The sequence below is a fragment of the Panthera uncia genome, chromosome D1 (genome assembly GCF_023721935.1).
Source record: "Panthera uncia isolate 11264 chromosome D1, Puncia_PCG_1.0, whole genome shotgun sequence".
Lineage (NCBI taxonomy): Eukaryota > Metazoa > Chordata > Mammalia > Carnivora > Felidae > Panthera > Panthera uncia.
Window position 1 is genome coordinate 56,229,392 of NC_064808.1, and position 25,560 is coordinate 56,254,951.

Genomic DNA, 25,560 nt, shown 5'->3' on the forward strand with positions numbered 1-25,560 from the left:
CCAAAGAAGGAACTGTGGCCTAGAAAAAGAAAGTAACTTGCTTAGGGTCACACAACATATTACTTAGTGGACAGTCAGGGTTCTCCTTCCTGCACACCCCTCCAGACCCGGCCAAACTACGACGTTCCCCCGGAGTCACCGCCTCTATCACTTCAAGACTTTCCAGGGTGAGGGTCCGCTATTGGGCCCCTCAGGACCCCTCTTCCCCTCAGGGCAGCCACTAAGGTCGAGCTCCGGTGATCAGGAGAAGCTGGGAATGGAGAAAGATGCTGCTTCTCAGTTTCTGACCACCTCCCCTGAGACAAAGCAGAGGGGTCCTGACTGAGGAGGGGGCGTGTCGGAGAACCCAATTAAGTTTCAGCTCTAAAACGGGGGAACGGATCCCCTTGGGGCAGAGACCTTGCAAGGGAAAGGGCTGCTGGAAGGAAGTGCGATCCGGGGTAAGATTGTGGGGATTGGGGATGCTCCTCTCTGGGGAGCTGGACCCTGAAACTCAGTGTCCCCTCCAGCTCAGTGATTCCAACTACCCCCTTCCCCACCCCCCGCCCGCTCCCCACCTCCAGAACCGGAAAAGTCCGGAGTCTCCGCAGTGTCCACGCGCAGCGCAGGTCGTGCGGTCCGGTGCCCGGCCTCTCTGCTGGGGGTTCCCAGCGCGCACCCCCCATTGGGGGGCAGTAGGACCCAGGGGCCGGGTGAGAGCGCGCAGGGGGAGGGGCGGCAGCCAGGGCGGTCTGGGGGAGGTCTTTGGCTGTTTGTTTTTTTTTTTTTTTTTTTTTTTTTGGCTGAGCCGGGGCGCCCTCCGGAAGCGTTTCCAACTTTCCAGAAGTTTCTCGGGACGGGAGGGAGGAGGGGAACGCCATATATAGATCTGGGGAGCCGGGAGCGGCGGAGAGTGGAATCCGTCCGCGGCTTGAGTGGGACGACTGTCCGGCGCCAGCCCACCCGGCCCAGGTGAGGGAGGGGGCCGGTCTGCGTGCGGCGGGCGCTTTGGGGGTGCTCCGGGGAGTGAGACAGGGTGGGAGGCCGCCGGGAGGGATTGGGGGCCAACCCAGAGCCGCAAACCGGAGTCCTTGGCACTTAGGGAGCAGCTGGGGCGTTTGGGGTCGGGAGCCGGGGGCCAGACGGTGACGGCTGAGTGAGCCTGTAGGACTAGGGCGAGATCAGGGCAAGGGTGGGGAGTCGGGGCGCTCAGAGGCTCGGAAAAAGTGCAGGCTTCCATGGGAGTTTGGGGCAGGGGTGCTGACGGCAGGGAGGACACAGTGGGGCTGGGAGCCAGGATGCTGAGACTGCCTTGTGCAGGAACCAGAAGGGAGGAGGTGGGGTCTGGGGGCCTCTCCAGCAGGGGTGGGAGGCCAGGCCAGCTTTGCAGTTCGGGGCGCCTCCACCTCTAGGGCTAAGGCCCGGGGGCCGGCGGAGGTAGGTGGACCAACCTCCTGACGGGCAGGGGGGCATCTGCGCCTCCTGAAAGTAGGGTGGTAGGAAAGGAGATGAAGTAGTCTTGGCTTTTCCTGGGAGGGGTTCTTGGGATCCCCACCGTTTGGGAAGAGTCACAACCGGTGGCTCCATTTCTGATCAGCAGCCTGCATGTGTCCATGTTGGCAGCTAAAGGAGCAGCTTGACCAGTGTCCCCCACCTCCCTTGGGAAGCGGGTGAGGAATCAGCAGGCTCCATATCCCCCCACCCAAGAGGGGAGGGTTAGCTGATTAGAAGGCTTTGAGTCGCCCACTCTCAACTCTGTCCACTGCCACCTGGTTCTTGGAGTGGCTGCAGGGTTAAGGCTACTTCCAAAGGCCAGGGTTCCCTGCCCCCAGCCTAGGGACATTCCTGAGGCAGCCAGAGTGGAGGAAGAATGAAACCACTTCCAGCATGGCCCGGAGGCCCTGCCCCTCCTCTTCTCCGTTTCCGGCAGGTCCCTCTGGGCTGTAGGGCCCGGATGGAGGGGAAGGAGGCTGGAGGGAAACTGGGGGCCTTGGTTCCCTGGAAGCCTCTGGCTGGCACCACACCCTCCTGTCTTCAGATGGTTCACCTGCCCATCCCCCCCTCCTGAGGCCTCCGGATCCAGTCCTTTTGTTTCTGGTCACCGGGATTGCCAGCAGAAATGGTTTTGTTTTGTTTTGTTTTAACCTCACTGTGTAACAGGATACCACATCCAGGCTTCCTCCGGGGGCTCTGCGGGGGCTCTGCGGGTGCTTCCCGGAGGAAGAAGCCCTGCGCCGCCCCCCCACTGATCCTGTGGGACCTGGGGTGGCTCCCTGCCCCACTCTGGCCTCAGTGGCTCCCGCTGTACAGTGAGGTGGACAACCTCCAAGGTCCCTGTGGAGCTGGGACTAGCTGTGCCTTCCTTTGTGCCAGGGGCAGTGTAGATGGGGTCCCATGTTGGGGTTGGGCCTTCCAGGCCCCGCCTCACCACCGCTCCAGCTCTGCCCTAGCCCATCCTCCTCACTCTTCTGTTTTCTTTCAGAATGAAAAAGGCAGGCACTGACCTCCCCCTGAGGCAGTTTCCAGGTACTTTAGACTCCCTCAAAGTGTTTGAGATCCTCTCTGGTGACCCCTAGCATTTGCTTCTCTTCCCTCTTGCTTACAAAAACCCAGAATCTAGTCCCAACTCAGTCTGGCTAGCTGTGGGCACAGCCCTTGGCTCTCTGATCAAACAGTTTTCTTTGTGGGACTGTAAAGTCGTCTAACCTCGGCCTCAGGGCTGGGATTTCTCTGTGGCAACGCGGGCTGGGCTGTGGGAGGCTGGCTTGCTTGCAGTGACTTGCCTCCCTCTGTTGCCGCTGCTGGGTCAACGTTAAGGGCGGCCCTTCTCCGCAGCCACGCATCTCCCTGCACCTCCCTGCAGAGACCCTGTGCAGACTCAAGGAGGCTCTGGGCCACCCCCTGGGACCTGCACCCAGGCCTCCTGCTTCCCAGGCTGGAAGCCCCCCTCTGCCGGCGGCGGATGGAGATAATTCAGTTTCCAAGCCTGCCACGTCACCTAGAGTGGGAGCTAGAGCAGGAGGAGCAGGAGCGCGGCTGTGTGGCTGCCTGAGGAATCCCAAACTAGTCATTTGGAGCTTTCTTGGAAAGCCCCTCCCAGCCCTTTGAGGTTCTGGTTGGCTGGGGGTGGGGGCTGTCAAGATGGTGTCTGCCACGTGGCAGGGCTGGGAGCTGGGCTCCTTGACTCTCTCCCAGTGGGATGCTAGTGGCCCCCCCCCCCCCCCCCCCCGGTCTGTGCTCTGGCATCAGCTGTATGGACTAGAGGTGGCCTTCGAGTTGAGTGACCAAATGCCTGTTGTCCAGGCAGAATAATCAGTAGTGCCCCATTTTACTCTCTTAGGCATCCTTTTGTGTGCAGTAATTCTTTGGTCTTTCTGCTTTTGAGGCTCCAGTCCTGATGGGGAAGGAGCTAGGGCTGGGAGGAAGGTGGGCCCTGAGATCCCCCCTCTTGTCTGCGCTCTAGGGTACAGGCCTCTCTTGGGCCTTGTGCCGCGCCCCCCCCCCCTTTCTCCGCGCGTCCTTTGCTTCCCCTTTACGCTGCACCTTCCGAGAGGTGGCCGCCCAGGGAGGGGGGACCTGCCTCGGTTCACAGGATGGCTACAGCAGTGGAGTCTTTCCAGAGACCCAGTGCTCTTGCAGGCAGGCCGAAGTCCTGAGGGTCCTCTGCTAGGATTCTCAATTTGGAGGTCCTTAAGGACCCCAGGATGGGATCCGCTGGAGCAGTGGGACCCCAGCCTCCACCAGAGTTCCTACCAACCCTTCCCTTCCCCCTATCCATCTTGCCTGAAAGTAACGGGGAAGTATCCCATGTGGAGAGATTGTCCTGATTGGAGGCCCCGGGAGGAGAGTGAGGCTTGTTTTGGGGACCAGTGCTATTGCTGTGGTTTGGAAGGGATCCTGAGGAGAACCCTGAAGCCACAGAGCGGAGGGCCTGTGTGATAGCCAGGCCCTGTCAGATTGGAGGGCAGAATGGAATCTGAGGCGGACCCAGCTTCCTGTGAACACGCTTCTGGTTAGCCTCTGGTGAACGGGAGGGGGTGTCATTGCTCCATTCAACTGTGACTTACTCCTCCTCCAGTATCCTTCCTCTCAGGAAACCTACCCCTCCACCCCACTTTTGTCCTGGGGATTTCCCATCCATTCTCGGGACTGTGGACAGATGGACAGGCATGTCCCTGCTAGGATAGAGGCCTTGGGCATGGAGACCTAGACCTTTATGGCTTGGCAAATGGAGACTGAAGCTGAGAGAGGAGTGGACACACACTCAAGGTCACCCTTGGGGCTGCAGAGTTTAGCATCTGGGTTCCCCCATTTAATGAGTGAGCCAATCGGTGACTCATTAACATCCCAGGGCAGGGTAAAAGGCACAGGGGGAGTCCTTCATCCTGTCCCAACAGGACATCCTTTGTCCAGGCACCTGAGCTTCATGCAGACCCTCAGTCCATCCGCCACATGTTTCCACTGGAAAAGCATCCCGGGGTCATATGAGATCAGAGCTAATCTGTATACAAAATGAGGACCCTAAGTCTGGCCAAGTGACCCTGATTTTTGTTCATTGAGGAACAGCTGAGGCCCATTGTGTGCTAGGCACTGGAGATGTAGAGGATAACCAGACTGGCTCGATTTCTTGTCCACTCGGAGTTCATAGACTAGTTAGGGATGGAGATCACGTATAATAAACACACAAGACTGACTGTTGTAAGTTCTGTGTAAGAAATCAATAGGGTGGAGCTGTTGCCTTGCTAGAAACCCTGCTCCGGATTAGGAGCTCAGAGAAGGCCCCAGAGAGACTGGGCAGACTGAGACCTCTGATCTGGGCAACTCTTGAGTTAGGTCTGGGTTCCCCAGAACTCTGAGCTCTCTTGATCCCATCTGCAGGGGACTTGGTGGCTGCCAGAAGGCTGGGGATGGTTCTTGGGGAGGAACATCTAGGGTTTCAGGGCCACCCTCTCTCCAACCCTCACAGGTCCCCCGTGGTGCGTACAACCCGCCTCCCAGCCATGCGCCTCCTCGCGCTCATCGGCGCCTGCTGCCTCCTGGCCGTGGCTCTGGCCGCCGAGGTGAAGAAGCCCGCGGCTGCTGCAGCACCGGGCACGGCAGAGAAGCTGAGCCCCAAAGCGGCCACGCTGGCCGAGCGCAGCGCCGGCCTGGCCTTCAGCCTGTACCAGGCCATGGCCAAGGACCAGGCGGTGGAGAACATCCTGCTGTCGCCCGTGGTGGTGGCCTCGTCCCTGGGGCTCGTGTCGCTGGGAGGCAAGGCGGCCACGGCCTCCCAGGCCAAGGCGGTGCTGAGCGCGGAGCAGCTGCGGGACGAGGAGGTGCACGCGGGCCTGGGCGAGCTGCTGCGAGCGCTCAGCAACAGCACGGCGCGCAACGTGACCTGGAAGCTGGGCAGCCGCCTGTACGGGCCCAGCTCGGTGAGCTTCGCAGAGGACTTCGTGCGCAGCAGCAAGCAGCACTACAACTGCGAGCACTCCAAGATCAACTTCCGCGACAAGCGCAGCGCCCTGCAGTCCATCAATGAATGGGCGGCGCAAACCACCGACGGCAAGCTGCCCGAGGTCACCAAGGACGTGGAGCGCACGGACGGTGCCCTGCTGGTCAATGCCATGTTCTTCAAGCGTGAGTCCAGAGGGCTGGGGCGGCCGGGCACAGAGCCCTCAGCAGCTGGGGTGGGGAGCCAGCTCGGCACGTGTTGCCCAAATGCCCGACAGGTGCCAGGGCAGAGGGCGGACGTGGTGGTGGCTGAGCCGAGGGTCCTCCTGAAAGAGTTCTCTGTCCGGTGGAATCAGCCGGACCCTGACTGTAGAGAGCTGTTCCTCATAGCTTCAGGCAGCATGTCATGGGGCCAACGCCCATGTCCCCCAACGCGGGGAGCATGTACTCTGTGGACTGGGCGCTGGGGTGGGGGGGAAGGTGAGCCCCAAAGACTAGAACGGAAGCCTGTGGCCAAGAGAGATCCAGAGTGTGCAGTTGGGGGGCTGTGTTCTGAGTGGGGGCCGTCTATTTCTGACCTTGCGTTCTGCTTCCCACTCCAGCGCATTGGGACGAGAGGTTTCACCACAAGATGGTGGACAACCGAGGCTTCATGGTGACCCGATCCTATACTGTGGGTGTTACCATGATGCACCGCACAGGTGGGTAACCTGCGGAGCCGGGGGCCGAGGTGGGGGGGTGAGGGTGCTCGGGGCCTAGCCTGCCCCCAGCCCTGCGTGCCCAGTGCCCTCTCGGCTCTCCTCCCAGGCCTCTACAACTACTACGATGACGAGAAGGAGAAGCTGCAGATTGTGGAGATGCCCCTGGCGCACAAGCTCTCCAGCCTCATCATCCTCATGCCGCACCACGTGGAGCCCCTCGAGCGCCTTGAGAAGCTGCTGACCAAGGAGCAGCTGAAGATCTGGATGGGGAAGATGCAGAAGAAGGCTGTCGCCATCTCCCTGCCCAAGGGTGTGGTGGAGGTGACCCACGACCTGCAGGTGAGGGATGGCCCAACTTGGGGTCTGCAGGGCCTGGAGGAGAGGGGTGCTTGGGGCACCCATTCGTCAGCTCAGCCGGTCTGTCCTGAGCCTCCGTGGGTGTCCAGGTAGTACTGGGCGCTGCTGCGGGGAGAGGCCTGGGACCTGCCTTTGGGAACATAATGGTGACATCCGTAGTTAAATGCGATAGAGCGCCTGCTGTATGCCAGACACTCTTCAGAGCACTTCGTAGATGTTAACCTTTTAATCCTCGAAACAACTTCATTAGGTAGGACTAATAAGCTTCTTAGAGATGAGGAAACCGAGGCTCAGGAAGGTTAAACAACTTACCCACAGTCACGCAGACGGTAACTCAGACATCTGGCACCAAGCTGTGCCTTAGTCCCGTACCGTACTGCCTCTGAGCCTGAGGTGCCCCCAGTTCTAGACTGTTCCAGCTGAAGGGTTGTCCCCCGTGCAGCAGTAAGACAAACAATGGCTGTCAGCAGTGAGGCACTCGGGGTGGCTGGAAACTGAACCCACGCATTCAACGTTATCTTCCCCTCATGACCACCCTGGGTGTTGGGCAGTGGCTTGAAGGGAGGCAGTGACTTGCTGAGGTCACCTTGGTTAGTGAGTGGTAGAGCTGTGATGAGTCCTCAGGGTTAAAATTCAAGGTGGCCTTTTTGTCAGTCAGGAGAGATTTTTTTTTTTTTTTTTTTTTTTTATTACCTACTCAAAAGGGAAAACTTTTATCTCATTCGTGCCTTGGATGCCAGAAATGGCTCCTTGGTAAGCTTCTCACTCACGGGATTGATTCAGATTCACTGCTGACACTGTGGAGAGAAAGCTTGTGATGAAATGGGGCTTTGGCTCCAGACCACGGACTAGTGGCCCTTGCGTGGCCTGTGCTGTGGGTCATGCTGAGGTGTCCAGAGAGGAGCCATCACCACGTCCTGGACCCGTCCAGGTTCTTCCTCAGCTTCTCCTTCTGCGGTGGCTGCTCTGACGCCATGCTCCCTTTTTTTCTCCCGTGTCTTCCTGGAACCCTGGGTGGACACACAAGTCCATGGGGTACATGGAGTTGAGAAATTTGACGTGTGTGACTTGTGTAAGTCACAAGTCTGCACTGTGACTGGAGTCGCTGGGCCTAGAACACTTGTCTCAGGACCCCCTGACCCTCAGGACCCCAGCTCAAGTGCCTATTTGGCCTCACCAGGGAGGTGGCCTGTCCTGCAGAAACCTGGGCCCGGAAGCTGCTGGTGACTTGGCCAGTAGTCCTTCTCTGCAGCGTCTTCCTCACTGAGCCGCAGGGAGACCAGGCTCCGGTCGTGGGGGATAAGGAAGGCTTCCTGGAAAACGGGGTGGTTCAAGCATTCTACAGGGATGGGGGTGGCCATTGAGACACCACTGAGGGTGCCGGCTGTTCAGTGAGACCGTCCAATAAAGAGCTGGGAGAGGTATGCTAAGGGGTAAGTCCACAGCACAAGCACAGTTGACATACGAAAGCACTTGTACTTGGCTTCCGGCGGCTCTGCAGAGCCATGGCAAGTGTGTGTGTTGGGAGTGGGGTTTATGTTTGTGGGGGTGCGTTTTAATTTTGTACTATGGGAATATGTAAAAACGTATATTGGGGCGCCTGGGTGGCTCAGTCGGTTGAGCGTCCCACTTCGGCTCAGGTCAGGATCTCATGGTTTGTGAGTTCAAGTCCCACACTGGGTTCACTGCTGTCAGCCTAAAGCCCGCTTCCGATCCTCTGTCCCCCTCTCTCTACCCCTCCCCTGCTTGCAGTCTCTCAAAAATAAACAAACATTTAAAAAAAGATGTATCATGTATACATTAAAACTTGATCAGTGTAATGAACTCTCCTGTATCCATCACCCAGCTTCAATCATCAGCAGCTCATGACCGATAAGGAGTCATCTACACACAGCCATTTCTCCCCCAACAGATTATTTTTTGTTAATTGTTTGTTTAGTTTTGAAAGAGGGAGAGAGAGCATGATGGGGAGAGGGGTAGAAATAGAGGGAGACAGAGGATCCAAAGCAGGCTCTGTGCTGACAACAGAGAGCCCCCTGTGGGGCTTGAACTCAGACCTGAGCCAAAGTTGGACACTCAGCCTAACCAGCCAGGTGCCCCACCCCCATCAGATTATTCTGAAGCAATTCCCAGGCAGAAAGCACCCTGGACAGGTTTTAAAGCCCCAGGATTATATGGTCATAGTTATCCTTAGAGTAGTTTTCCTTACATTTGAGTGTGCCAAGAATTACCTAGAGATTTTGTTAAAGAAGCTTCCTGGGTCCTCCCCCAGAGATTCTGATAGGTGGCTCTGGGAGAGAGGGGGTCAGGAGACGTGTGTTCCATATAAGCTCTCAGGTGGTGCCCGTACTGGCAGTCCGTGACCCGTGCTTTGAGAAGCACTGATCAAGATTTCTCAGCAGGACCGGGGATAAATTCTGCCTTTCTCCCGAGTCTCCGTGTCCTTATCTGTTATGTGGCAATTAGAGGTTCTTGCAGGGTTGTCGTGAGAGTTAAGAAAGCAGTGGTTCGAAGTGCCTACATCATGTCTGGCATACAGGAGGTGACGGGGAGGTGGTAATCTCTGCTCTGAGGAACGGGGTAGGAGGTGATGGGTGGTGAGGGTGGAGGGTGCGGGTCTAGGAGCCTTGCCCATCTCACGGCCTCACCCGGCACCTGCCTCATCCCGCAGAAACACCTGGCCGGGCTGGGTCTGACTGAGGCCATCGACAAGAACAAGGCAGATTTATCACGCATGTCGGGCAAGAAGGACCTGTACTTGGCCAGTGTGTTCCACGCCACTGCCTTCGAGTGGGACACAGAGGGCAACCCCTTTGACCAGGACATCTATGGGCGCGAGGAGCTGCGAAGCCCCAAGCTCTTCTATGCTGACCACCCCTTCATCTTCCTGGTTCGAGACACCCAGAGTGGCTCCCTGCTGTTCATTGGGCGCCTGGTTCGGCCCAAGGGTGACAAGATGCGAGACGAGCTGTAGGGCCCCAGGGTCATGGGATGGCAGGAGGCAGCCGAAGGCTCCTGAGACACATGGGTGCTATGGGAGGGAGGGAGTTGAGGTACTGACCTTGGATAGTCCATGGGGTAGGGGTGGGCAAACAGAGCAGGCTTCCTGTGTGTCTGAGCAGACTTCCCAGCCATCTGCTTGGACGTGGGCTCCCAGATACCATGATGCTGACCCAGGAACCCCAGGGACCCCACATTCTGTGGGACCTGGGCAGTAGTCATGTCCTGCTCTCAGAGCCCTGGGTTTAAGCCTGCCTCAATCAGTGTTCATATTTATAGCCAAGTGCTTTCTCATCTGTGAGACGGAATCGAGCTAGTGGGGGCTCACCCCAGGCCCCGTGGAACGGGGGCCCTCTTTCCCTGACCCGACCATCACCTCAGCCCTCTCTCCAGCTCTATTCCAATCCTCTCCCAACTTCCCTCAACTATAAAATGAGGTGCTGCACCCCCTGGGACAAGTACCCCCATGATGGCCCTGGCCCCAGTTGAGGGGGGGATCGGGAAATAGCTCGTGGGGGTGGGGGTGGGGGCTCATGGACAGATTCTGGTCAGGCATCATGGGGATGAACTTTTTTTCTCCGTTTGTAGATTTTCAAAGATGGGGAGGGAAGGGGGAAAATGAGCCTTTGTTGCTGTCACATCAAGAACTTATTTGTACAATTTTTTTTTCAATAAAACTTTTCCAATGAAGTTTTGTTGGAGCCTGGAGGGTGACTGGATCAGAGATTCCCATGTCATTTTTCCCGGGAGACAAGGGCTTCTTGTGTTAAGCCAGGGTCCATATCATTATGGTGCTGAAATGCTGGCAGATAACCGCAGGCCCCCTACATGCCGACTCGGGAAATGGTTTTGGCTTTGGCCGCCCTGGAGAGGTGGCTTTGGGGCTGGGGTGACAGTGCTGGACCTGGAGCCCAGGGCATTCTACACTGGAACTTTGGCTCTCCAGTCTTCAGTTTCCTAGCTTTTCACTTCAAACTGATCTCATCCATAGCCAGGTTAGATAGGCTGCCTGACTGAGCCCGGCTTTGGCAGGAAGGAGCTTGTGGGATCCTTGTCCCATTTGGGTGTGCAGCAGGAAAGGAGGAGGGACCTGACACAGCCCTCCTCACATGGTCCTTGGGGCTCTTGACCCCATAGCTCAGTAGGAGAGAGGGTGAGTGGGGCAGAGGAAACTGGATTCGACACTGCTTGCTGGCAGTGTAGTCTCGGGCAGGTCACTTCCTCTCTCCGGGCGCCTCTCTGGCTTCCCTCTTCCACCAACTTTGCCCTGGGGGTTGTTGGTCCAAGGAGCGGAGCCCCTGCCTGGCTGGGCAACCCAGTTGGAGTCTTCCATGATGTGAATGGGGCTGCAGAAAGGCCAGCTGACTGACTCCTGTTAGTACCAAAACAGCATTTAGAATACCGCTGCCAGAGCTCCGGGTCTGTCCCGTGCAATGGATCCAGTAAATCAGATGTCTGCCCTCAGGGGCTTCATCTGAAAGTGGAAGCCTATAGTGACAAGCATGCTCACTCCTCACCGTGTTCCAGTCCCCTGGATCATTCTGTTCCAGACTTGCTGTACTCGTTCCCTGCCTCAGGGCCTTTGCACTAGCGCTTCTTTCTGCCTGACAAGCGGTTCTTTGTCAAGGGTACTTTTTTTTTTTTTTTTTTTTTTTTTTGTCATCCGGAGCTCAGCTTGAATGTCATTTGCTCCACAAGGCCTTCCCTGATAACCCAATGTAACTAGCGACTCCCCTGCCTCAGTGTCTATACTGTGTTTTCTCTTTTTACTGACTCCTTAATGCTGTGAAATTTTCCACCTATTGACACATTCACTGGCTGTCCCCACTATTAGAATGGAAGCCCCATGAAAGTAGGGGCCACATTTTGTTAATCGCTGTATGTCCTGCACCTGGATTCAGCATCATCCCCACATAAGACACTGAAAATATATTTGCTGAGTTAGGAAGTGAAGCAGCTGTGCTAGAAGGGTAAAAGGGCTGTGGGAGTACAGAGGGGGAAGCCGTGACTGCCAAGGGGAGATACAGAGGGCTCCCAGGAGGAGGTGACATGTGGGCTGCCTTGAAGGGGTGAGTAGGTATTCTTTTTTTCTTTTTTTTTAAATCAGAATAATAATTTAAATATCAGCTGGTACTACCTTTGCGTTTTGCTTCTAACACCATGTTTGTGCAAAACATCATGTCAGTCTCTTGGTGTCCCGTGCTATGGACATGGATATAATTTTTTCCAAATTCTCCACATTTGGATATAATTTTATCCAAACCTCTTAGCAGCTTGGCTAAGTAGGAATTCTCTCCGTTTTAGTGGTGGGATCACCAAGGCCGAGGGAGGTTAAATAACCTGCCTGAGGCCCCACAGCACAGCCAGTGGGGCTGAGCTGGGAGCTGCTTCTAGAACGTTGGCTAGTTCTCCCTCCATGCCACGTGGGAAGGGCCGGAGAGGAACTGGCCAGATTCTAATAGCCTGCTCGTAGTCTATACATGTCACCCCACGTCTTCCCCACGACAGCCCAGTTAGGTGGGAAGTCCTCCTAATCACACTAGTGTGGCTCAGGGATGGGCAGAGCCTGCACAAGAATCCAGGCCTCCTGGACCCAAAGTTCAGCCTGCAATAGCGCCCTCAGCAGGTGGGAGTGCCCCACCAGAGGGGAGCTCACAGTGAAAGAAGCCAGGCCTGGGGGTGGGGGCCACCCAGATGACCCAAAGGGGGCCCTGAGGCCACCTGAGGCCATCTGGGCGCCTGTGGGGAGGGTGGTGAGAGGTCTGAGCTCCCTCCTCATCATGAAAGGTGGAGTTGCTAATGTGGAAGGTGACAGGGCAGGAGGCAGAGGTAGTCAGGTCAAGGTTGGGTTGGGGTCAGACACCAGGTCAGTGCCACCAATGGCCCATCCTGCCCTGTGTGGAGCTTTCCTGTCGCCTGGAGGCCATTGGAGGGCTGTCCTATTATTCCCACCATGCTGCTTGCTAAAGCCGCAGAGATGATGATGATGACTGCTGGATTGTGAGGGTCCTGGATATAGTGCAAGGGCGGGAAGGTGGGGATGAACTCTCTACTGGGCACCGACTCGGGGCCTGGCACCGCTGTGTCTGATCTCATTTAATCCTCAGCGCTTACCTGAGGGGTAGCTATTACTGTCCCATGTTACAGATGAGAGGGGGAGTGGCCGGCCCAAGGCCACCCAGCAGGTCAATGACGGGGTCCGGCCTATATGGGAATCCAAGCATCCTGGCTGTGGAGGAGACAAGTTGTGGACAGGCATGAGTGCCGCACTCTACAGTTCATAGTGGGTAGTCACCAGTGGGTTTCCATGTAATCTTAACCCCAGTCCCTGCAGCATGGAGCTCGTTGCCCTGCATCTATGGAAGAGTACCCCAGCTGAGATCTTGAGAGCAGGCCCTGGTCTGCCTGTATCCTGCCACACCCCATACCTAGCACAAGGCCTGGGACACAGGAGGTGCCTAATAAATGCTCACTCAAAGAAATCGTCCAGTGGGTGCTCTGGTGCTTAGCAGCAGAGGCCCTGGAGCCTGACAGACCTGACCTGACCTGTGGTCCTGCATCCTGGCTTTTCCCTGGCATGGTGACCTCAAGCTTCTGAGAAGATGAAGGCAGGAGCTGAGGCCCTGGGGCCTGGGTTCTGCAACTTGCATCATGTCACCTCCATCACACTCTGTTGGTCGAAGCAAGTCGTGAGGTGTGCTGAGATTCCAGGGGCAAGGAATAGACTCCATCTCTCGATGGAAGGAGCAGCAAAATGGCGTGGGCATGTTTTCAGTCCACCACCCGGGGGGTGGCTGGTTCTCTTCATGCCTCACTCCCATTGTTTCCAGTCCCAGAACTGGAGTTCTGTGCTTGCCTGACTCGGGGGCGCTAGTTCTGGAGTCAGATCTGGAAGGAGGAAGCATACACATCAAAAGGATCACAAGGTTTTGCTAATTTACCTTAGCACAAAATCTGGAAAACATGGGAATGTTTACCGTGGGTGCTAGTCCACAGAGAGAGGAACATAATTTCATTGGCCTAAATTTGTTTGTTTGTTTATGTATTTATGTATGCATGTGTGTGTTTATTTATTTGGTGGGAGGGGCAGAGAGAGAGGGAGAGCAAGAATCCGGAGCAGGCTCCGCACTGTCAGCACAGAGCCGGGCCCAAGGCTCGAACCCACGAACCGTGATATGACCTGAGCCGAAATCCAGTTGGATGCCCAACCGACTGAACCACTCAGGCGCCCCCTGAATTTACTTATAACACAGGATACATTTACCTGAGATCCTAGATTTAGTGTGCCACTTTGCGTAGCGAGGGGCGGTTTTCGTTGTTGGCTTAGCTTTTGGGTTGACCGAACCTCGGATTCAATAGGAAACTATGAACTATGCCTCATTGATGTTGAAATGCCAGGACTTTCTTGCTTTAAAATAGGGGAAAGAACCCGGACACTAAGGGAGGGAGGAATATTGAGGTGGGTTTACCCTGCGTGACCCACTCACCTGCCCCCTAGCCAAGTTCCACCCTCCCCAACTTCCTTTTCTAGAACCTCTAGGAAACTCCGATCACCAAGATATTGCGAACTCCATTAGTGACGGGAATGTCTTTGAAACAGGATGTACTACTCATTCTCTGCAGGCTAGGGATGCCAGTGGAAGAGGCTGCCACAGAAATGGGCTCTATAATTTTAGTGGAAGTGCTGGGATCCCAGAGGAGCAGAGCACACACGGCAGCACTTGGCCTGGGACATCAGACATCAGGTGGTAATCAGAATGGTTTAACTTACATCTTTATCTTTATCTTTAGCAGAGGCTAATTGTTCAAAGACCAAATAGGACCAACAGGCAGCCTCTAAACCCTCCTTAATCTGTATAACAGAAACAGCAAAGCAATAAGCGAACAAAACCTTCCACGTTGGGCAATGGAAGCCCCACTTGAGCCACTATGAAAGAGAACCTCAGTTCCCTCACCCAAAGCCCCTTGAATGGAAGAGAGGCCAGTACACTTCGGAGCAAACCCTTCAATAGCACCCCAGACGCATACTGTAAATCTTTCCTGGGCCATTTGCCAGAGAACTGTGCTCTGTGAAGGGAAAATACACAGACTTTTCAGGGATTAGCAGACCTTGAGTCTATTTAATGCTAATTTCTGAGGACACAGAGAACCACTGTGCAGAGGCTCCAGCGGATCAGGTGATAATTGGAGTTTTGACCTGAGTCCAGGCATGCTGCACCCCAGGCATGAGACTCTGGACTCATCCTGAAATGATTTCCTCAGTTTCAGGGTGTATAGTTGAAATTTACAGGCGGAATTCACACGTACCTCTCCAGGCCTACGGGATGAGGGCCATTACAGTAGAAGGGGACAAGTGGAAGCCCCTGGAACTTCACCTTCTTACCAGTCAATAAACCGAAAGAGTGGCTCAGCTCTGAAAGAATCACAGAAATTCGTGCCCTCCTCAAAGACCTGAAAGCTGCAGGGATGGTTTCTACCTCGGGCCGCGTAGCTCACCTCTCTAGCCTGTGCAGAAGACACAGGTCTCTGAGAATGACAGGGAGCGATCACGGGCTTACTCGGATGAGGATGCCCCTTGCAGTCACTATTCTAGGCGTGGCTTTTGTTGTGGGAGCAAATGTGCATGTTTTATGCCACTTGATGTGAAACTATGTATCGGCAAGTAACTTCTTTCCTCTTCCTGTATGGAGAATGGCGGAAGTAGTGTGCTTTCTCTTGGCGGAGAGAGAGCAGTACAGACCGCTCTGGCAACTTCTCTTGAAGCCTGTGAAGTTGCTGGTTCTCTGCTACGAGTTAGTCGACGGGGATATTTTTTTTACCTGACAGAAGCCTTTTTTTTAATTTTTTATTTCTTAAAAGTGTATTTATTGCTTTTGAGAGAAGAGAAGGAGAGAGCACGAGGGGGGGGTGGGCAGAGAGAGGGAGAGAAAATCCCAAACAGGCTCCATGCTGTCAGTGCAGAGCCCGATGCCGGGCTTGAACCTACGGGGCTTGAATCCGTGGGTGCTTAACCAACTAAGCCACCCAGGTACCCCAGAAGAATTTTTTTCTCTCTTTCTTTTTTAATTTAAATCCAAGTTAGTTAATGTATATTGTAGTAATGATTTTAGGAGTAGAATTTAGTGATCCATTACTTAGGGACAACACCCAGTGCTCTCCCCAGGTGCCCTCCCTAATGCCCATCCCCCCAGTATCCCTCCAGCAACCCTCAGTTTGTTCTCTGTATTTAAGAGTCTCTTATGGTCTGCCTCCCTCTCTGCTTTTATCTTACTTTAGCTTCCCTTCCCCTGTGTTCATCTGTTTTGTTTCTTAAATTCCACATATGAGTGAAATCATACGATATCTCTCTATGACTGACTTATTTCGCTTAGCATAATACCCTCTAGTTCCATCCGCATTGTTGCAAATGGCAAGATTTCATTCTTTTTGATTGCCGAGTAATATTCCAATCAATGGATTTGATCATCCTCTCAAATTACAGGGCATCATACTTGTCCACTGCATCGAGGACAACGTGTTCCTAGGATTTGGAGAGTGGAAAGTAGCAGGTACTTTAGATGCATTGAAAAGATACAAATATGCTGAGTGTGGGAGATAAATCCCATATGAACATAGAGGCCTGCCACCTGAGGAAGTTTCTGGGTGTTCAGTGGTCAGGATTGGTATTAGGATTCTCCATAGAAACAAGAATTAATAGAAATACAGATATGCATGATATAGATATACATGTATATAGATAGATATAGATATAAGGAGATTTGTTATAAGGAGTTGGCTCACACAGTTTTGGAGATCTGCCCAAGACCTGGAGTTGGCAAGCTGCAGATCTAGGAAAGTCAGTGATGTAGTTCCAGTCCAAGGTCAAAGGCCTGAGAAGAAAGCGAGCTGATGGTGTAAGTTCTAGTCGGGAGGCAGGAGAAGACCGATGCCCCAGCTCAAAGACAGGCAGGGAGCAAATTCTCCTTCACTCGGCCTTTTGTTCTGTTCAAGCCTTCGATGGATTAGATGAGGCCCACCCGCATCAGGGAGGCGGTCTGCTTTGCTCAGTCCATGGATTCAATTGTTAACCTCATCCCTCACAGACACACCCAGAATCGTGTGTGACCAAGGATCCTGGCATCCTGTGGCCCCGTCGGCTGACACGTATAATTAACCATCACATCCTGCCAAGTGAAAGAACTTGCTGTGCTCTTGTCCCCTTAGTAGCAGTAAGAAAGGACCCTTGTTGGGCTTCTGTGTATAGGGGAGGCAATCTACATCGCAGTTAGGTCTGCTGCTCTGATGCATGTCCTGAGCAGCCTGTGAGGCTCTCTGCTTTGAGAGGAGCCCAGAGCAAGAGAAGGGTTCCAGGTGGTCCAGGCCGAAGGGCAGGCAGCTCTTCCCATAGAGCCGATGACCCCAAAGGGATTCACGTGTCTGCAGTGGTTGAGGGTGACGTTTGAGCTCATGGCCAACCCTGAGAGAAGAACCACAATGGAGCATCTAGGATTTAGGAGCCAATCCGGGCACTCCTTGGTGAGCAATTTTCTTCCTTTTGAGGAAGAGCTCTTGGCTTGTTGCTGGGCCTCGCTGAGAATGGTCCCTGTGTGGGAGGCGCCAGCAACTATAAAGTAATTAATGACTCTCACCCATAATCGTCTCGTTTCTCGGATTGGGGTATATATGCTCGGTGAATGCTAACTGGGATGTCAGTGAGTCATGCATCAGGTGTGAAAACACTCCATTTCTCTCCTTTTTCCGCCCTCATTTTCTAGAATCAGGCTCCTGTCTCCTCTACTCCACAGATTCTGCAATTGTCAAGTTCACCAGTGACCTCTTTATGGCTAGTGCAATGGGGCTTTTAAACAATTATTTTGGGGGCACCTGGGTACCTGGCTCAGCCAGTTAAGCGTCCGACTCTTCATCTTGGCTCGGGTCACGATCTCACAGTTTGTGAGTTCGAGCCCCGCATTGGGCTCTGTTCTGACAATGTGGAGCCTGCTTGGGATTCTTTATCACCCTCTCTCTGCCCCTCCCCGCTCTCAGTCTCTCTCAAAAATAAAGTAAACATTTAAAAAAATAAATAACTAGTTTGGAAATATGGAAAATTTCAAATACACATGGAAGCTGAGAAAATAGTATAATGAACTCCCATCACAAAACTTCAACATGTATTGGCTTTTTACCCATTGCCCCTGCACCTTCCCTTGTGAACTCACATATCTTCCCAGGGCTGGTGAGATCTAAATTTCAGTGAGGTCCCCATCTCTGCTTTCATTCCAGACCCCTGTCCAAGGCGGAGACCACTATATCCAGAATTCTCCTAGACACCCCTCCGTGGCTGTCCCACAGGTGTCTCCCACTCAACATGTACCAAACTGAGTTCCTCCTCCTGCCCAAACCCGCTGTTTCCTGGATTCCTATATATCCGCTCAACACATAGTCCTTAAGTTATCTATTGGGCGTGCAAGAAAAAATGGTGGATTTGCAAAAAGCAAAGACATCACTGCTCTACTAAAAACAAGAAAAAAAGGACGATAATAAGGGTTGACAAGAATGTGGAGAAATTGGAAGCCTCATGCATTGCTGGTAGGAGTGTAAGATGCCCTCCAAGAGTCAGGTCTAAGCCCACTGAGGATTTAAAGTGACCGGCTTTCAGAGGAGAGGGGAATAAAGCACAGGTGTTTTGATGGATGAGAAGGTAGAGTAGCCTGACTTGGGAAATGGCGGGCGGGGGGGGGGGGTTGCGTAGAAAGATCAGGGAACTGGGGAGCTGGATTGTGGGGCCTCTGAGGGATGGGTTACAGGGATGCCTGGAGAAATGGCATAAACACCACCCAACCTGGGCAGACTTTGGGAGCTCCCCACTAAGCATGGTGTAGGGGCCCTGGGGCCACCAAGTGCCCCCCTGGCTTGGGCTCCGGGAAGCTGCCGTGGTGATTTGTGTGTCTTCGTCTCAGGATGGCCTGAGCCTCGTGGAACTGTGACTAGCCCCAGGGACAGGGGGAGGCTCCTGGTAAATGACCAACATTAGAGTTCCTGCCAACCCTGGCAGTGAGTGGAGGGGACTCCGACTAGATTTCATGTGATTTATCAAAATAAAGAAATGCACATTTCTCACACCCTGAGTGTCATGATGTAATATGGGATTACAAATTAGGATACGTGTGAGGTAAAAAGGGGATGGCCATAGAGAAAGAGGGCAGATTCCCTATTTATTTAGCAGGTTGAGTGGACAGGTCTTAATGGTGGATTGGAAGTGGAAGGTTGGAAATTGGTGCAAAAAACCCCGAAGATTTCCACGTTTCTGACTGAGACGTGGGTCCGTTGGGGTCCATTCCCCATCCCCTTCCTCTAGATGACCAGTTCCGGCCGTGATAAAGACTACCGATGGTACAGCCTCAGCAGCCTGGTCCATGTAGCCTACAACCCATCTGCCAGTCACCCCCTTCCTGCTCCTGCCTGGGGGATGGTGTGGCACGAAGTAGGTATTAAAGAGGGGATTCACTTCTCGGTAGGAGTAAAATCCTGGCCTGTCCCAGGATTAGCCACATGGGGCTCCAGAAAGGCCTCGGCCCATTCCCTAGAGGGTATCCAAGACTGGCCAGGGCGGGGTCTGTGCTCACTGGCCTCAATGTCCCCAAGGGTCCCTCCTCCCATCCGCACCCCAGCATGTCCTGCCCACTGGCCAGGCTGCAGGGGACACATGGAAGGCAGCGAGCTGGGGCCAGGGCTCAGTGATTCTCATCCCAGGGCAGGGTGGGATCCTGGCTGGAAGGTTCCCAGCTGGGCTGGGGGATCCTTGGGCTGAGTTTGGGCATCCTCGGGCCTGAGTCTCGGATCCATCCGGGCTCAGACGCAGGCCGCCCTGGGTTTGGCCCTGGGCCGGAACCAGAGACTCCCCTTGCAGAGAGCACCCAACCATCCCCATCCCTCCTGGCCCCCTCAGCCAGGCCCTTGGGGGCCTTGGTGTCAGTGCCGGCAGAGTGGCAGGCAGCGGGGTCCTTGTCTGGATTGGAGGTGCAGCAGCAGGAGGGAGAAGGGGGGCTGGAGGTGCTGGGGGAGGGCGGGGAGGGGAAATGGCTGCAGCTGGGAAGGACCAGGCCCGGAATGAAGTCTGCTTCTGAGAAGGGCCGCGAGAGTCCAGTTCATTTCCCGCCTCTCCCCGCCTCATCACCTCCCTCACTGGGCCCTCTTCCCATGCAGAGCTGGAGGTGCCCTGGGCTGGAGGGTTTCTGCCTCAGGATCTCCAGTCGGAGGGGTTTGCAAGGGAGGAAACTGAGGTGGCTGCTGCTGGGCTGGGGCCGAGGTCCACCCGCTCGAAAGCCGAAGCTGCCAGACCCGGCAGCCGCTGCTGTGTCCCCATCTGCACTATCTCTCGGCCTTTGACCCTGGGCGTCACGGGCCTGGCACCAAAGGCCCCCTGGGGTCTTTTTACAGCTTTGGGCCAGCCTTCTCAGCGTCCTCTGTGCACCTCTTGTCCTCCCTTTTGACAGTCTCCAGAACTTTGAACTGGGCCCCCTTCTCTTCCATTGTGACACTGTCACTGGGAGAGCTCAGCCTCCCCCCCATGTGGGGCTCACTCCCGGGCTCACTCCAGAGATGGAGCCCTGGTAGCCAGGGGCCTCCTGGACATCTGCTCCTGGATGTTCTGTGCCTCAGAGAAGGTGCTGTCATTGGCCTGGCCCCGAGTGGAGTGAGGAGGTAGGCTTGGGGCCAGTTGCTCAAAAAACCGACTCTTCGGAAGTCATCAGCACTTCCTGTGATGGTTTCTAACAACCAAGCTGAGCTACCTTAAAAGGAGCCGTTTAAAAACTGTTGTATGGGGGGCACCTGGGTGGCCCAGCCGGTTGAACATCCGAGGTCATGATCTCGAAGTTCATGGGTTTGAGCCCTTGTCGGGCTCTGTGCTGACAGCTCGGAGCCCAGAGCCTGCTTCGGATTCTGTGTCTCCCTCTCTCTCTGCCCCTCCCCTGCTCATGCTCTGTCTCTCTCTCAAAAATAAAAAAATATTTAAAAAAAACTGTTGTATGTAAGTGATGAATCACGGGAATCTATTCCCAAAGCCAAGAGCGCACTGTATACACGGTATGTTAGCTAACTTGACAATAAATTATATTTAAAAAATAATGAAAAATAAAATAATAATAATAAAAAAAAGAGATCTTCAAGGGACACCTGGGTGACTCAGTAGGTAAAGCATCTGACTGTTGATTTCAGCTCAAGTCATGATCTCACAGTTCATGGCTTGGAGCCACATATAGGGTTCTGCACTGACCGGGGCTTGCTTGGGATTCTTTCTCCCTCTCTCTGTCCCTCTCCTGCTCACAATCTCTCTCTCTCTCAAAATAAATAAATAAACTTTAAAAAACTGTTAAAAAAAGAGAACTTTAGAAGGGGTTATGTGTCCATAATGGGTCTTAAAGGCCCTAAAGGGGTTCGAGTGCTCCTTAGCTTTGGTGGGGGCAATGGGCGGAGCTCCCCTGATGCCCCCAGGATCCTGAGGACTCTGAGGCTATTGTGGCCATTACAGGGGGGCTGTCTTCACAGGACTCATCTCTGACCAAGGTGGAGCTTCAGCCCTGCTGGCAGTCCCCCAGCGTTCTTCCCCCCCCCCCCCACCCCCCGCCCTCCCTCAGGCCCTCAGGCTCAGAGAACTGGTCACCTCAGCCTGGTCCCAGTCTTCTGCCCCAGAGACCTGCCACACCCCTTGGTCAAGCTCTCATGCAAATACGGTTCCTTTCATTCAAGGACTTCCAGAAGGGGCTTACCCCTGCCTTGTACCCACACCCTTCATAGCCCCTGCCCAAGCTGTCTGTACTCCATGGCCACTTTCTCCGAGAAGCCTTCCTGGCTGCCCCCACCAAGGATTCTCTCTTCAGTGTCCTCTCAAAGCCACCCCTTCAGTTGTCCCGGGGCCTCATCCCACACCACCTTTTATTGCCGCAAGACTGAGGTTTCTTTGCCAATGTGACTTCAACGCCCAACGATGAGCGAGATAAAGTGGGTGCTAAGGAAAACAGACTTGAAAATGTACAAGGGTCCTCAGGCATTGTTTTAGAAGTCTTGGCCGAGCTGTCCTGGATACTGAATGGGGATCAGCAGATGTTAGGTTCTACCCTCATGAGTGTCCTGGGACTCTTCTGATTAGAGGCCTGGTCTGCTCAAGAAGCATGTCCTCTGGATGAGCTTTAGGCCTGAGCCCTTGATGAAAAACAGTCACCCAGAATTACCTTGGACCCACTGGGTTCCTGTCCTCTCCTCTTTGGGCTTTAACTCTGACCAATCTGGGGTTCAGCCTGCTGTGGTTTGGTACCTGTTCCTAGGCGTTCATGGGACCCAACCTGTGAGATAATAGGAAATATACGCATTGGTCTCCCTCCCCGGTTCCCGGCACAGAGCTCCTAAAACTCTTGGAATTCCCTAGATGATAGGACTGTCCTTTGTTTTAATGAGGCAACTCTTGGTAGTCTCCTGGATAGCTTCCAGTTGGGTGCTGGTCGCCAGAAAGACTAAGCTATGATTAGAAGCTCGAACTTTAAGTCCTACCCCTATCCTCTGGGAATGGGAGAGGGGCTGGATATTGAGTTAATAATTGACCATGCCTAAGAGCTTCTGGGTTGCTGGAGGTACTGAGAGGGTGGTGAGCCTGGTGACGGCATGGAAACTTCACGCCTCTTCCCCCTTCTCTTACATCTCTTCCATCTGGATGTTCATCTATAGCCTTTATTCTTTAATGATAAACCGGTAAACGGAAGTGTTGCCCTGAGTTCTGTGAGACATTCCAGCAAATTTTTGAACCCCAGTAGGGGGTTGTGGAGATCCCAATTGATATCCTGCAGTCAGAAGTATAAATTACAGCCTGGGACTTCAAGTGGCATCTGCAATGGGGGTCTGGGGGCAATCGTGTGGGGCTGAGTCCTTAAAACCTGTGGGGTCTGACACTATCCCCAGGTGGATACTGTCAGAATTGAGTCGCATCGCAGGACACCCAGCTGGTGTCGGCTAATTGCTTTACGTATGGTGTCAGAAGCGAGGCGCTGGGGGAGTGAGAGTGGAGGAGAGACACAGGATTGTTCGGCCCCCACATCCTCATCATGGGATCCTGCCCTCCATCTCCTAACAACTCCCACCCCCTCCCATCTTACACTATCTACTCGCAGAGCTGGGGGTTTCTCAGACTCATCTGCCCCAGACGGATACGTGCAGAGTCCCGCGTGCCCTCTTTTAAATGTGCATGGCACGCACGCGCGTGCACGCACGCACACACACACACACACACGCACACACTCAAGTAGAGCCAGAGACGCTACTGCGCCAGAGGGACCAGCTTTATTAGATTCCAGCAAGACTATACAGCGCGTGTTTCATGCAGATTAAATATGTGTCTTCGCTGCCCCTGGGAGGGAGCACTTCCACTGCCAGATCCTTCCTTGGTGTGTCAAGGGGTGAGTATCAAGGGGAACTCTCAACATATTCCGCGTGGGGGACAGTTGGGATCATGACTGGGGGTGGAGGTGAGACAGTGGGCAGCTGAGGGCCCTTGGGACCTTGCGTCTTCAGAGGTTCAGGGACCACAGGACCTTGGTCCTTTGCTGGTGGTGACACCAGAAGGTCTTGATCTTTCAGAGGCACCGGGATTATGGGAACTTGATTCTTCACAGGCTCAGGGACCACGGGATCTTGATTCTTTGGAGGCTCTGGGACCATGGGACCTTGATCCTTGACTAGTGCTGGGACCACAGGACCTTGATTCTTTACCTGTGCCTCAACCACAGAATCGTGATCCTTCAGAATCTCTGGGGCCACTCCACCTTGATCCTTGGCTGGCTCCAGAACCACTAAACCTTGATTCTTTACAGGCTCAGAGAGCACAGGACTTTCATTCTTTATAGGTGCTATGACCGTGGCACTTTGATCCTTCAGATGCTCTGGAACCATAGGACCTTGATCTTTGCCAGGTGCTGAGACCATGGGACCTTGATCCACAGGCTCAGGGACCACGGGGCTTTGATCTTTGACAGGCGCTGGGACCATGGGCCCTTGATCCTTTGGAGGCTCTGGTACCATGGCACCTTGATCCTTAACTATTTCTGGAGCCATGGGACTTTGATTCTTTGGAGGCACCGGGACCAAGGAACCTTGTTCCTTTACTGGTGCTGTGATCACAGACCCTTCATTCTTTAAAGGCTCAGGGGCCACGTGATCTTGATCCTTAACTGGTGCGGGGCCCACAGGACCTAGATCTTTCAGAGGCCCCGAGACCACAGGAGCTTGACCCTTCAGAGGCTCTGGGACCATAGGGCCTTGATCTTTTGGACGATCTTGGATCACAGGACCTTGATCTTTCAGAGGCCCTGGGCCCATAGGACTTTGATCCTTGTCTGGCTCTGTGGCTACAGGACCTCGATTCTTACGTGAATCACTGGTGAGTTCAACCTGGCTCCTGCAGAGGAGAGAGAGGTAGTCACTGTGAGGGCCAACGCTCAGGCCAAGGATTGGGCAGAGCACAGATTGCCTGATAAGTCTCGGCCTAGAGGAGCCTGGGAAGGGAACTCTTCCTGGAGAGCCAAGAGGAGAATCTGATGTCCATGTTCTTAGTACAGAACGTGGAGTGGGGGGAGGGGCAGGCTCAGGAATCAGTCATTCAATGTGCTTGCCAATTGATTATAACCTGCGCGTGGCACAGCGGGGGGGCACCCAGCTGACGAGGGCAGTACAGCAGAGGGCTCAGAGTCCTCCTGTGGCTGTGGGCATCCCAGCAGCCTGTCCACCCCACACTCCACCCAGGCCGCTCTCCCTTCCTCCATGATAGCTGGGCCCTCCTGCGAGCCCGTCTTAGCCATCCACTCAGATGACCCTAGAGGCCAGTACCCTTTCCCTCTTCTCAGGGTCTTTGCTACCCCCCGCCCCCAAATCCTTTGTTAAGGACTGACTGTGGAGAGGGATAATACAAAGGGCAGGATAGGGGCGCCTGGGTGGCTCAGTCTGTTAAGCGTCCAACTTCGGCTCAGGTCATGATGTCACGATTTACGAGTTCGAGCCCCGTGTCGGGCTCTGTGCTGACAGCTCGGAGCCTGGAGCCTGCTTCGGATTCTGTGTCTCCCTCTCTCTCTGCCCCTCCCCTCCTCAAACATAAGTAAACATTTTATATACATATATATATATATATAAAAGAAAGAGGGCAGGAGAATGTCCCTCTAACACCTCTTCCTACTAAGGGGAAAGTATTTTCTCATTAACATGGTTTAGAATAGCCTACGCAAGGTGATAATAAAAAGCAGAGTGGCTTTTAATTGGTTTTCTTACTGCATTTAAATTCTCTATAGGCGATGCACCACATTGTTGCCTGAGCCACTGCCATTGCCCCCACCTTTGGAGGTGAGTGGCGGGGACTCCCCATTCAGGCAGTGAAGTGGCCCTGCTCCCCCCCGCTCTATCCCCACTTCTGGCTCCCTCTACTGACCCCGGGCCCTTGCCCTCACTTACTCCAAGGCTCTGGGGCTGATTCCCCTGCAGCCGAATCCAACCCTCTCACCAGGCCTCACTGGGGACACCCTCCTCATCCCTTGGCCCATCCACATCGCGGAGAGCAGGTGACATCACTGACACATTCAGGGCCACACGCAGAGGCCACCCGTCTAGTTTAGAACACACACTCCTTCCTTGCAGGCCAGGCTGATATTAGGCACTCAGCCAGTGTCCCAAACACTGGCACACCTACGGCACATTCCAATTTCCAAATCACTCCTTCTCATAGCTCGTTTCGGCAACGCGGTGACCCTGTGAAGCATGCGGGGAGGACTGTATTACCCTTACTTGTCAGAGGAAGAAACTGAGGTCTGGAGGGAGCACGTGATTTGGAAAGTGAGGGACCTCCATGGACTCTAGAGTCTGGGTCTTTCCGCTCCTGGAGCCTGTCCTCTGTCCGTGGTAGTGCCGGGCACAGAGGCTGCTCAGTACAGGGGAGCTATTATTACTCTCTTACGCTCTGTGGCCAGTCAAGTATTTAAGTTTAAATCCTCTTCAACATTTTAACAGTTCCCATCAGCTTTTAGGACTATGTCTTACCTGATTATTAAAGCTGGTTTAGTAAGACCCCCTACTT

The 25,560-nt window shown here is 54.2% G+C and overlaps 3 protein-coding genes across 8 annotated transcripts in view; 2 read left to right on the plus strand and 1 right to left on the minus strand.

Annotated features, from left to right (window-relative positions):
- Nucleotides 1–25,560, plus strand: part of RPS3 (ribosomal protein S3) — a 780,806-nt gene that overhangs the window by 146,323 nt on the left and 608,923 nt on the right. The window lies entirely within an intron of this gene.
- On the plus strand, nucleotides 790–10,163 carry SERPINH1 (serpin family H member 1). 2 transcript variants are annotated; one of them, XM_049619624.1, is made up of 5 exons: nucleotides 790–951; nucleotides 4,946–5,601; nucleotides 6,018–6,116; nucleotides 6,223–6,455; nucleotides 9,145–10,163. In XM_049619624.1, the coding sequence occupies exons 2-5, from the start codon at nucleotides 4,980–4,982 to the stop codon at nucleotides 9,445–9,447; spliced, it is 1,257 nt and encodes a 418-aa protein (XP_049475581.1). In that variant the 5' UTR covers nucleotides 790–951; nucleotides 4,946–4,979; the 3' UTR covers nucleotides 9,448–10,163. The 2 variants fall into 2 exon arrangements, with proteins under 2 accessions (XP_049475581.1, XP_049475587.1); XM_049619630.1 differs by lacking the exon at nucleotides 790–951 and adding an exon at nucleotides 2,482–2,505.
- Nucleotides 22,772–25,560, minus strand: part of MAP6 (microtubule associated protein 6) — a 160,360-nt gene continuing 157,571 nt past the window's right edge. For all 5 annotated transcript variants that reach the window (XM_049619567.1, XM_049619561.1, XM_049619571.1 and 2 more), the window contains one exon: nucleotides 22,772–23,898. In XM_049619567.1, coding sequence (XP_049475524.1) covers nucleotides 22,908–23,898 — 991 coding nt within the window. In that variant the 3' untranslated portion in view covers nucleotides 22,772–22,907. The remainder of the gene's footprint in view (nucleotides 23,899–25,560) is intronic.

Bases quoted from the DNA above. Each gene is read 5' to 3' on its own strand.
- SERPINH1 (XM_049619624.1), top strand. From the start codon at position 4,980: ATGCGCCTCCTCGCGCTCATCGGCGCCTGCTGCCTCCTGGCCGTGGCT. The intron at 5,602-6,017 runs GTGAGTCCAGAG...TTCCCACTCCAG, and splicing joins CAATGCCATGTTCTTCAAGC to CGCATTGGGACGAGAGGTTT. The intron at 6,117-6,222 runs GTGGGTAACCTG...CTCTCCTCCCAG, and splicing joins TACCATGATGCACCGCACAG to GCCTCTACAACTACTACGAT.